This window comes from Amphiura filiformis, chromosome 3 (assembly GCF_039555335.1).
Source record: "Amphiura filiformis chromosome 3, Afil_fr2py, whole genome shotgun sequence".
Classification (NCBI taxonomy): domain Eukaryota; kingdom Metazoa; phylum Echinodermata; class Ophiuroidea; order Amphilepidida; family Amphiuridae; genus Amphiura; species Amphiura filiformis.
In genome coordinates this window covers 54668895-54681284 of record NC_092630.1, presented here as the reverse complement: position 1 = coordinate 54681284, position 12390 = coordinate 54668895, and the positions used below count along the sequence as shown (strand labels likewise).

Here is a 12390-nt window from a genome sequence, read left to right as displayed (position 1 = left end):
TTTAAATGGGAGGAACTTAAATATATGGTACATTTTAAAAGTGGTACTTTTGTGGTAGGAAGTTTGAACGGCCCCTGGGGTCAAATGTTGTAAACTTACGTGACAAAAACAACTACGAGGATTCCTGTTTGTACAATGAACTCACGCTGTTTCTTTGTGTTCAGTAAGTTTATAACATTTAGACTGCCTACCACTTTTAAGAGTCATATTTTTAAAGCGTCTCCCACTTTCAAAACTGATAGATTACTCATTTCAGTTCCGATGAACACTTATTGGTATTTAGGGTCAGTAAATATCACCTCAAACCTCAATAAATTTGATAATATCAGAATAATGTTGCTCAAATTCAGAAATTTACCCCCATAAAACTCACATTCAGTCTCCTTAAATCCGCCATTTTAGGCTAATTCACTATATTATGGGCGAAATAATGTAAACTCATGGAAATCACATTTTTTATCCAACAATTATTTTACACCATCTCCCGACACACCCCAATTAAAATCTAGCCCGTACAGTTTATGCAGACTCCTTCCAGATCAGTCTTGGAATTTCGTGAAAAAAAAATTCCATACTTCATGTCAAGTCTGTACCTGACCGGGAAAAAGAACGTTATATTCATTACAGCCATCTAACATATTGTACAAATAAATCACTTATTTATTACTCTTGCTTAAAATATGATTCTAAATGTAAATTTGTTTGACCTATTGTTAACAATGCGATGTTTTGTGTGTTTAATTAAAGGCGGATTTTACCAAAACGAGACAGGTCAACTTGAATGCAAACGATGCAACAATGGCACATATGTTTCTCCTTATAATGGCCCCGGTAAATCAGCATTGGACTGCAAAGTTTGCCCAATTGGTACAGACAAGGACTCGTTTGCTTATTACCGTGCATGTCGATGCCTTGCAAATTACACTAGACGAAGCCGATTTGGACATTGTATACCCTGTCCGAAGATTGGCATTAACTGTAGCGAAGAATTTCAGCAAGTTAAAGAAGGATATTTCTGGACGTGGAAATGGCCAAATGATACCAAATGGGAAGACAACTTGAAGGAATATGATGAGTTCGCCGGAAATATACTAATGCACAATTCATCTTATACTAAGACTACTTTTCATGGATCGTTGCCGAGAGCTTACCCGTGTCCACAGGGTAAACGATCTTGCAGTGAAGCGGGAATTGCGCCATCTTGTGCGATGGGCTACACAGGATGGCTTTGCACAGAATGTAAGCGATCAAGCTCTTGGAACGCGACATATTTTTCTGGTTTTCAAAGATGTATTCCGTGCCCACAACCATGGAAGGCAGCATTGTCTTACGTTTGTCTTTTTTTACTGTTGATTTTACTCTTTATCATCATCTGGAAAACTACACAGACATCCGACGCCAAACGGTCAATTTTGGACACTTTATTGGCGCAGTTCAAAATTGTTTTAGCTTTCTATCAAGTGGCGGGTGCAATGTTTTCAGCATTGAATAGTGTGCCGTGGCCGGATGAATTGACCAATATCGGATCTGTCATACAATTGCTTCAACTGAATCTGTTGAAAGTATTTGTCAAGCCAAGCTGTTATTTTCATTCTCTCAAATTTGATGCTCATAATGAGTTTGTTATCGCATTTTCGTTCATTGGCACAATATCCCTAATTGCACTTTTGTGGTACCTACTTAAAATTGTGCACATTAGGATTAAGTATGGTATGTGGCTTTTTAGCAGCACATATGCAAAAGACGCAAGAATGAAATGTTATCTTTTTACCATAGTAATGTTATTCATAACTTATCCAAGCGTATGCAGTTTGACACTGGTTCTCCTTCCTTCTGGATGTGATAGCTATTATCTCGATGAAAAAAATACATATCTAGTACAGAAACTACGGGAGGATTATTCCATCGATTGCAATACAGACTTACACAAGACTTATACATTAGCGGCATATGTAGCTTTGGTATATGTTATTGGGTTTCCACTTATTCTTACGATACTTCTATGGAAACATCGTAAAGATATTATTGAGATGAAGAAAATTAAAAATTCTTGTGGAGTGGCTGACAAATACGTGCAAACATGCAACAATATTGAAGTTCAACAAAATGACATGCAACAGGATAGCTTGAGTAGGCCTATTAACTCAGAGGATAATAACGCAGAGGATGACGACAATGAATACGACAACCTTGGAGATGAATATAATACCTACCAAACTTTAGACATTCACCAAAAAGACGGATATCCTATATGGCTTCTGTTTCTATGCGAAAACTATAAAGCTGAATTTTGGTACTGGGAAATTATAGAACTTACTCGGAAGTTGTTGCAAATTTCTCTTCTGATCATATTTGGGTCTAACGACTCTTGGTATCTTGCAGCAACAGTGGCCGTGTCTATGGTGTATTTAACAACTTATTCGTACTGCAAACCTATATCTGATGGATTTGAACACGCTTTACAAATGACGTCGTTGATATCTATATTCTTGAATCTTCTGATAGCTACGTCATTGTCGCAGAATGACAGCATGGAAGCGACACATAGTAGAGTGGTAGCAGTGGCACTGGTGATTCTTAATGTGGGAGTTCTTATAGCAGTAGCAGGTAAGTGTAATGATTGCATATACGGGATAGATCCACATAACAAAATCCGGCGCACGCCCTCTTCCCCTAAAGTCCCCCAAAGATAATAGGAAATTAAGCTGAAATCGAGACAAAATAATGCCACATATCAGCCAATTTTAGCTCTGCGCCCCCAAATTGACAATCCTGGATCCACCCCTGCATATCATGATATTAGTTATGTAAGAAAATGTAATTTTGTTCCCGTTTAAATTTTATAACATTCACATTTATCATGGTGTCATGTATTTTATGAAAACCCACCATTTGTGTGGAATATTATGATAAAAATTTCATGATGTGTAAGCAAATCTTTTTTGTAATCTATTGCTTTTTGTTTTTTATTTTATTTTAAAGCTAATATTGTTCTTCTGGTCATCAAAGCATGTCGACAAAAAGAAGTTCGGGGTAGAGTGGCCAGTACATGTAAGATATGTGTTGGATGTTTGGCTGTTCTACCAACAGTGGGGCCACTTGTGTCTCGACAACAAGCTCCAAGGACAATCGAGATTGAATCACCTGTTGAAGACACATTGTTGAGTGACTAGGATCCGATTAGAGGCAATAATTATTAAATTATTAATAATTTTTTGGCATGCCAAAGTGGGGAGCAAGCACTTTTCCTCTAAAAAGGAATATGGTACAAAAACATTGAAATATGAACAATTTCGCATTATACATCTAAATAATTTGAATTAGTTTGGAAATTCGGAACCCAAACAATTGGTATGTGCACATTTTGGGCAGATCGACATTGAGGAGGGGAAACAATTTTTGACACGCCCTTTGGAAATGTTGCCCCTACTCGATTCGTAATTATTGCACAGCCCCTTTCATAAACCTGTACATGGATTTTACATAAAAATTCATCCGATATGGGTAATATCACAGTTTTGTCACAAAATACAAAATATCGGATGTTAGTTATTCTATACGGCCGGATATTTTTGACATTATTTTTTCTTTTTAAACACTTGATGTTGTACAAAAATCCATTTACATGTTCATTGGTTGGAAAATATTAGCTGTGGGTTTATAAAGAGTTCGTACAGAGCAAGGCATAGTCTTTTGTCACGACTGGGAATTTGAGTATTCTAATATTGAAACCCGGGTATTGAAAGAGATATAATGACAAAAGTAAGAAATAATATGTATATTTTCTCTGGTCAAAACATGCATCCATGAACCAAAAAAGTTTTAAACTTTGATGATAATTTTAGTAGTAGTTTTAATTACTCGGACGACCCTTGTAATTTATCATCATTCTACCTGCATTTTCCATATTTTCAACGTTCATGTCTCCGTCCAAAAATCGCTCTACTACGAATCGCGACGCTACAGTAGTACGAGGATAGGTCAGTGTGTAAGAAAGTTGACCTTTGACCCCATATATTGAATATTTGGATGGAATTTCTTTATGATCTCATATAGACTGTGCCTTTGTCTTTCAAACCACATTATGTGTAAATGATTCCATGTACTTGATTACGTAACAGCATTAGAATAAAATCAATAGACTAGAAACAATGCCAAAGCACGCGAAAAGGCGGACCGTTTAAGGGTAGACTAGGTATTGTTGGTCAAAGTAGCAAAAAGTTCATTCATTCAAAAACTTGCTTGATTTATTGTTTGTAAATGAGTTATATACGCTGTACAAAGTTACAACATAACTCAAGAACCACAGCTTGACCTACAAAAGATATTCGAATTCTTCTACACACTTCCTATGAAATAATCAATGCAATTTTTGCCAAAGCTCACTACCATTCGCAAGATGTTGTGAACTACCAAATCGCAACAGTTTAAAATAGCGCTAACCTTAAATTACAGTAAAGACATGTGTGTTAAAAAACGTCCGAGAACAGCAAAAGCACATGGTGTATATAGCTAGTTTTGGGCAGGAATAAACACTCGGTCCTGGGTCTGTCTTTGTTAAATTTGAGACTTGCCATTAAACTTGGGTGGAAATAGGACGACTTCAACAACTTTAGGACTTGAAGGGAAGCAACATTTAACTGCAAAACTGGCTAAAATGAAAAAGCAGTTATTACAAATGACATTAATTATCTCCAAAATGAAACAAATAATCATACAATGACTGGTCACATGTGAGAGATAATATTCAGTAGGATGATAACGGATGCACATCAAACAAAAATCTGCGCACGCGTAGGTGGGACGGCCGATACAACATGCGGGAAATGTATGTATTGAAAATTGCACGTCGTCGTTATTCTTATTATTTCGTCGTGGCAATATCAAAATGTTTATAGAAAGAAAAACCTTGTTTTTGTTAATAATACACAATTTGACCAAACATCATAAATAAACTAAAACCTTTCTAGATTTTATGAGTTTCAAGTATGTGTTCTACTATTTCAAAAGGCAATATTCTCCATACGTTAATTCTCGAGAAAATCTAAAATTATACAACAATACCTCATTTCAGCCTCTCATTTCTCTTAACAAAAACGACCCATTTCAGCCAGTGACTACAGACCATTGATTTTATGCTAATGCTGTTACATAGTCGAGTGTGTGATATAATATTTACATATGTTGTTTGAAAGACAAAGGTACAGTGTTTATGTGTGATAGAGAAACGTCATGAAAATAATCCATGGGGTCAACTTCCATTACATACTGACCGGGGTACAGGACGTTAGCCCGACACGCCGCTAGTCCGACACTCCGCTAGTCCGACACGCCGCTAGTCCGAATCTAAATAGCAAAGAAATTGTCAAAATTTTTTATCATGAAATGCAAGGAATAACTTATATTATTTGCTAAATTGAATTTAAAATGCATGTAAATAGCGCCCTCAATTTGCACACAAATATACAGTTTATAAAATAAAAATTACCACAAAAAAGCAGAAAAAGATGAAAAAGTAGATAAAGAAACGAAAATCTATGTTAAAAAATAGCTCAAAATGTATGTATATATTAGTGTGATAGCTGTTAGTATTGTTTAGAATGGGATATTATGATAATATTGTAGTAAAAAATCATCAAAAAAAAAAAAATCACTGATATATGGAGGTTTTCAACAAAAGCAGTTTTTTGGGATGCTTGGTTAGGATGAGCATCCTTTGTTGCAAACCCACTTACAGGGTGTCCCAGAAAAAATTACCGGGCGAATGAATTTGGACGTAAGTCAAAAAAATAAAAAAATCTAAACATCAACGTGTAGCCCATCTTATTCTGCATCTTATATGCGAATTTTACTGGAATTTGTTGACCGATTGCGAAGAAATGAGCGATTACATAACGCATGCGTCAATTCACTTCATTCCAAGTTTGAAAGAAAGATCATTCAACACAATGCACACTAGTGGTTAACTTCATATTTTGTTCTGCACAATCCTTTTCGTTCTTTATAAATAATATGTTTCTTGCAAAACATTTAATTAGGTTTTGTTCAAATTTGAAAACCTACATGATATTGAAAATGAAAGCTTGCATGTTAGATGATGCTCATTTTTACATGTAAATATCCCTTTTCGTTAATGTTGATATAAGTGTTGCATAAAGAATTATTGCATAAAGAATTCCAGCTGGCTTAAAAAATTCTCACACACATTAATGTTTTTTTAATATTTCCAAGAGACAGTAATGCAAAATTTAAATCTTTTAAACTTCAACATTAATGTTGCATGGTATCAAAAATCACGTAAAGCTGTAAGCACATGGTCATTGTCATGCTTGGCTCAAATGTTCTTTGGAAAGTTAAAATATTTGCACAGCCTAAAGAATTAAAGTTGGAAATCTTCCAATTGCAGAAATCAGAGTTTTCTCGGACAAACTGTTATTCATCTTCAGTGGAAGCATGAATAACATAACACCGTCGGATTATAAAATAGATAATGTGGACTAAATATAATGAGATACATAAACTTTAGGAAGCGGTGAGCGAGTATGAAAAAGCGTCTGTTGATCAAACTTGGAATTAACTGCATTGATGCACCCATTATATAAACATTAATTTCTTCGCAACCAGTCAACCGAATCAAATAAAGGTTTCATATCTGATGCACAATAAAATAGGCTATGCGCTTCATTTTAATTTTTTGGATTCTGATGTCTATTTATCGACTTATGTTCAATTGTATTCACTCGGAAATTTTTTCTGGGACACCCTGTATATCAGTGATTTTTTTAATGATTTTTTGATGTGTTCTCAAAATTGCTTAAGTGGATAGAAGTGGTTTTGCAACCAAGCTCTTCATGTGTATCGTGTTTATGTTATGTTAAATTACTTCAGTACTATATTTTTATGATTTATATCATTATTCGACGCGATTATATGATAATGATATGTGTAACCTTTCAGTCATATAACAGTATGTCCGGCAGTATGTATAAATTCATGTTATGTTAAATTACTTAGGTACTATATTTTTATGGTTTGTATCATTAATCTACTTTATATATGACTCACAAGAATGATGGGCGTATTGGTATGGCGGACCATAATGCAATTCACGCGTACCAACGTATTGGCTTGCTAATTGTGCTAATTATTCACATTTACGCTGAAAATATTCTCGTTTTCTCACATAGATGCATAATGGTGACGATATTTGAAATTGTTTGAAGGCAATCCATATCCTTAACCGATAAGGTTACCCCTCTTTAAATTGCGAGCATGAGTAATATAGTGAAATAAAATCCATTACAAAATGCAGTTGGGGTTTACAAATCTGGCTTATCTTTGTTTGTGTAACATTACAAAGTACACACATATCAAAAGTTCTATCAAACAAGCTCAATTCCTTGAAAGAAACAACGACTAGAGTACACAGCCGCATTAAATCAAATACCGTAAAATCTCGTCTACAAGCATATTATAGAGTGTTTTTAATGAAAGTTAAGTTAATACGAAACAGCCGTGAATATGCCAATACAATAGATTATTAACTTAGCTTTCATCAAAAGTACTCTATGTTTGTAGACGAGGTTTTACGGTATGATATTAATATTGTTTTGTTTCTTTGTTGTTATTGACAATTTGCTGTGACGTATGAGTTTTGTGTGTGGGGTGTGTTTGTCTTTGAATTTTAATATTTGTTTGCTCGCGTATATGTTAAGGGTGTGTATGTGATGGGTTGGGTGCAGGGTTGGGTACAGGGAATGCGCATAGTCTCTGTCCTTATGTGTGGATGGGTATGTTTGCGACCTTTCCTTTACCGGAGGAGTAAACGATGTTATTGCAGGATGTTGGAAATCTACATGATCTTATGCTCATTTGCAATTGATTTACTGTGCCGTTACCCTGATTGTCGCGAACACTCCTCTTCATCTATGATATTAATATTGTTTTGTTTCTTTGTTGTTATTGGCAATTTGCTGTGATTTTAATATTAATTGCTCGCGTATATGTTAAGGGTGTGTATGTGATGGGTTGGGTGCAGGGTTGGGTACAGGGAATGCGCATAGTGTCTGTCCTTATGTGTGGATGGGTATGTTTGCGACCTTTCCTTTGCCGGAGGAGTAAACGATGTTATTGCATTACTTGATTTACCATGTTTACTGTGCCGTTACCCTGATTGTCGCGAACACTCCTCTTCATCTATGATATTAATATTGTTTTGTTTCTTTTTTGTTGTGTTGTTGTTGACAATTTGCTGTACCTGTGTGATGTATGGGTTTTGTCTGTGGTGTGTGTTTGTCTTTGCATTTGCATTTGAATACTTGTTTGCTCGCGTGTTTATTGATGTGTGCATGTGATGGGTTGGGTACAGGGAATGCGCATAGTATCTGCCCTTTATGTGTGGATGGGTACGTTTGCGAATATGATAAAATATGTCGTAATAATGGCGTATCTACTCGGATTGAATAAGCTTTGCAGTATCAAACACTGAGGTGCTGGCATGGCTGACGAATATAATGATTTTGCCAGAATAAAAAAGACAGTTTGAATTGTGAAAGGATTGAGTATTTTTTTTGGGACCTATGAGCACATCAGACATATCGAATTGTATTCTGAATACGAGGAATGTCCATCCGATATCAAATAATTTAGATTTTTTGAAATTCGCGATATAGCCTAATACAATTTTATGGCAAATTATTAAAACTTGATATTTTTGATATTTAACCGGCCTCGGAGTAAACTTAATAAATCAATGATTTGTACTTAATGTGTATGTAGCAGGAATTAAAAATGTTGACCTTTCATGTTGAAGATATACATTTTTTTACAAAAAGATCTATATTTGTTTGGTGTTTTGGGGAAATTGTTTTATATTCAATAGGAAAGGTCAAAAGTTTCACATGATGGACGGCGATTTATCCCCGGGATTTATCCCAGCTACATACACTTGAAGTACACATTAGATTGATACAATTTACCGTTCGAGGACTGTTAAATTTCAAAAATATCAATTTTTAATAATTTGCCATAAAATGCGTATTATATCGCGAATTTAAAACAAAAATCAAAATAGTATTATTTGATATCAGGAGGACATCCCACGTATTCAAAATGCAATTCGATATGTCTGATGTGCTCTCAGGTTCCACAAAAATTACCTAAAAACGTCGCTATCCGGGCCCTTAAGTCTTATAAAAAATGCAATTATTACTTTGATGAATCGGATAAGTTGATGTTGACTATTAATGACTGCGAATTACTGATATTCTTGAATTTACAAGACGAGCTTATGTAGTAAGCAACGACTAGAAGTTTACATACCATATGCGCAAAAACATCTTGTTTAACTATCAACATGATCAATACGCTCGCGATTTCCACATTATATTTGGCCATTTTTTTCATTGCTGACACCATTCAAGATAAAATTAACGATAGCTAATACCTTACACGAGATAATTTAACTCTGTGCTGTATACATAAGCATTAACACAAGGCCTTTTCAAAAGCTAATTTAGTCAAGACAGACATTTACATTTACAAAATATATCGGGAACATTAGAGGTTTCTTCGTAGTCTTATCCAATAACTGTCAGTAATGTAGTGCAGTGTTTAAAGAGATCTTACGGCTGTTTCAGAAATTCTTCTCTGGAACGTTTATTAACTTAGAAAAGCAGTTATTTTAATATTTCTTGCAAATCTTGCCTGGATAATGTCTGATGAGGTCTAATACGTTTCTTTACCTTTCTAATTCTTATCACGAACGTTTAGAGAAGATTAAGAAAGCAATCGTGTAAGATTTCTAGCAAATCATGTCTGGAGAGGCTTCTGCCTTCGTTTCTAGAATATCTGCGAAATTTTCTCGGCAACGTATGGAAACTTTAGAAAATTTCGGAATAAAACTTGTCCGTGTTGCAGTTACATAAATATTATCCGATTCTTTAAAGTTTGATGCATTTACATTTGCAACTTTTTAATATTTTCTTGCAATCTCTTCTGAAGCGCTTATCGATAAACCCATATATAAAAGGTTTAACAGCATTATTGATATAAAATAAGCAACTTATTAGTCGAATCAACGCATAGAGTACAGGATTAGTGTCTTGATAATGATCAAATCGTGGTCGAACAATGTTCATAACATTTGATGGAAACCACGTTGCAAAAAACACAATAGTTGCCAAGAATAACATCTGTGTAGTTTTTTGCTGTAAAACGCGGGATCTATATCTTGTTACATCTTGCTGTAACCCTGGTGCTGGAAAATAAGTCGGAGTCATTGCAAGTTGTCTGTCGAAGACACCACTTATCATCGACGAAACATCGGAAGGAAGTTCAGGGCTATAGGCACGTACACTGTTGTGTGAAAGGATTAGATCAGCTTCATTACGATTAACAGAGATCGGGACAGAGATTTGGGATCCTGAACATGCTCCAGTTTGCTGGAAACCTATACGGCTGTCTGGACGATTTGCAGTGCTAATGCTAGGATTTATGTTGAAAACAGCAATGTTTTCAACCTGTCTTCGGCTTTTCAAGTAGAGCCTAACGTAAAGAACAACAACAGTGAAAAAACATACCAGATTTGCCAAAGATACGAAACCAATTCGTGAGAAACTTTGCCAAGATGGAGTCGTTTTTAGACTTCTACATTGCCCGGGTAAAGTTGGTCCATAAAGACGATCTATGCCGTACGAAAAGAATGAAGGAATTATTAATAAAAGTGCCAAAATGTAGCAAACGAATGTTATGATCTTAGCAGTACGCGGTGTGCTGAGTCGTTGGTGGTGACGGGTTACGGCATCATGCCTATTAAATGCAATGGCAGTTATGATGAATAGTGAGTTAAACACGGTCCAGAAAGTACTTCCCAAAGCAAATCGACACAGAAACAGGTTAGTGTATCTATCCATATGTATCCAGTGGTTGATACTTAGAGGTGTAAACAAACAAACAAGAAGATCTGCCACAGCTAACCCAATAATGTAAAAATCAGTGCTTGTTTTCATCTGTTTCTTTGCATACACTATGATGATTAGTATATTACCGGGTGTGCCGATGATAAAAACAAGCGATTGATACACTATAAGTAAAATTGCGTACAACTCCATTTCCCTTATGTAGTTGTTTCTTGTACATTACAAGCAGTCGAAATGAACGTTTGAACAGAATTTACAAAACACACGGCCTGAGTTACACATTACATTAACATATCAACATTTGTAAAAACATGTCGACGTCATTATTCTTGATCAAATTCATCAGGACTGTTCAGTTGTTCATAGTTCATAGTAGAATTGTTAGTTCATACGACTAGTTTCCACTTATTTGCCGACGTTGCGATGCGAAAACTCAGTTTGTGCGATCTGTATACGGCTGATGTTGACTGCTGCTTAGCAACTGAGTTGCCACTTGCCAGTTGATTTTCTCTTAGTTATCAGATCTTCAAATATTGTGGCTTCAGAAATGTGACTACCCGGGCCGGATTGGAGCATCAAAAAGGTGGCTAAACCTAAGTCAAAGCGAGAGGAAAAACGAATCGACCAAGTCTAACGAGTCAGTTGTCAGGTGTATCAGAGCGCATTTCTAGGATTTTCAACACTTATAAAGTCGCCACTGCAGTGAAACCTCATCGCACTCTTCGTTATCTCCTGGCCTAAAGACCAGCGTTAACCTCATAATTCTACCGACGTCATACTCCATTTCATGCAAAAACTGTAGTTTGGCTTAAAACGGGGAGACAGGCATAAAATAGAAGACTAAAAGAACATAAAACTGAGGCTGATATAATCGGCGACATCATCAAAACAAGAGCTACCAAAAAGGCATCACAATCTGTTATCCGTAAGTCCGCTATTACAGACAATGCAGTTGATCATTGTCATTGTCAGTGACAGCGACGGAGGCTAGGATCGTTGGCAAAGAAAGCAATAGAAATAAAAGATGGATTAAAGAAGCTATCACCATAGGTAAGCGGGACAACACCATGAACAGAGATAAGGGGCAATACAACTTAAGTCACGTATTTGACGATCTGATAACTGAGAGAAAATCATCTGGCAACTCGGTTGCTAAACAGCATAGCAGTCAACATCAACTGTACACAGATCGACCGCCGGTCGAGTTTGGATTTCATCCCTTAGATGGAGAAAAGAACAGCTGGCAGCTGGCATTAACCAATAATCTTCACTTGTTTAAAGTTTATTTAATTCTATACACTCTGAACGATGGTCAACAACGGCCCTATTGTTGTACAAGGCTCACTCAGTCTAAATTAATGAGGCAATACAAACGATCGAATTTGGTGTTGAAATTTTGCGAACTTTTGAGTTACACCTTTTCAATGTAAAATTAATTTTCTCGGTCAAATGAAAAGCAATAATTTTCATT

The 12390-nt window shown here is 35.8% G+C and overlaps 1 protein-coding gene across 1 annotated transcript in view; it reads left to right on the top strand.

Annotated features, from left to right (window-relative positions):
• The window catches only part of LOC140148757 (uncharacterized), a 29826-nt gene extending 22500 nt beyond the window's left edge, over positions 1–7326 (top strand). Inside the window, exons 18-19 of the mRNA XM_072170806.1 lie at positions 748–2607; positions 2983–7326. Of these exons, the coding sequence (XP_072026907.1) occupies positions 748–2607; positions 2983–3173 (2051 nt within the window). The 3' untranslated portion in view covers positions 3174–7326. The remainder of the gene's footprint in view (positions 1–747; positions 2608–2982) is intronic.
• The last annotated feature ends 5064 nt before the right edge of the window (positions 7327–12390 follow it).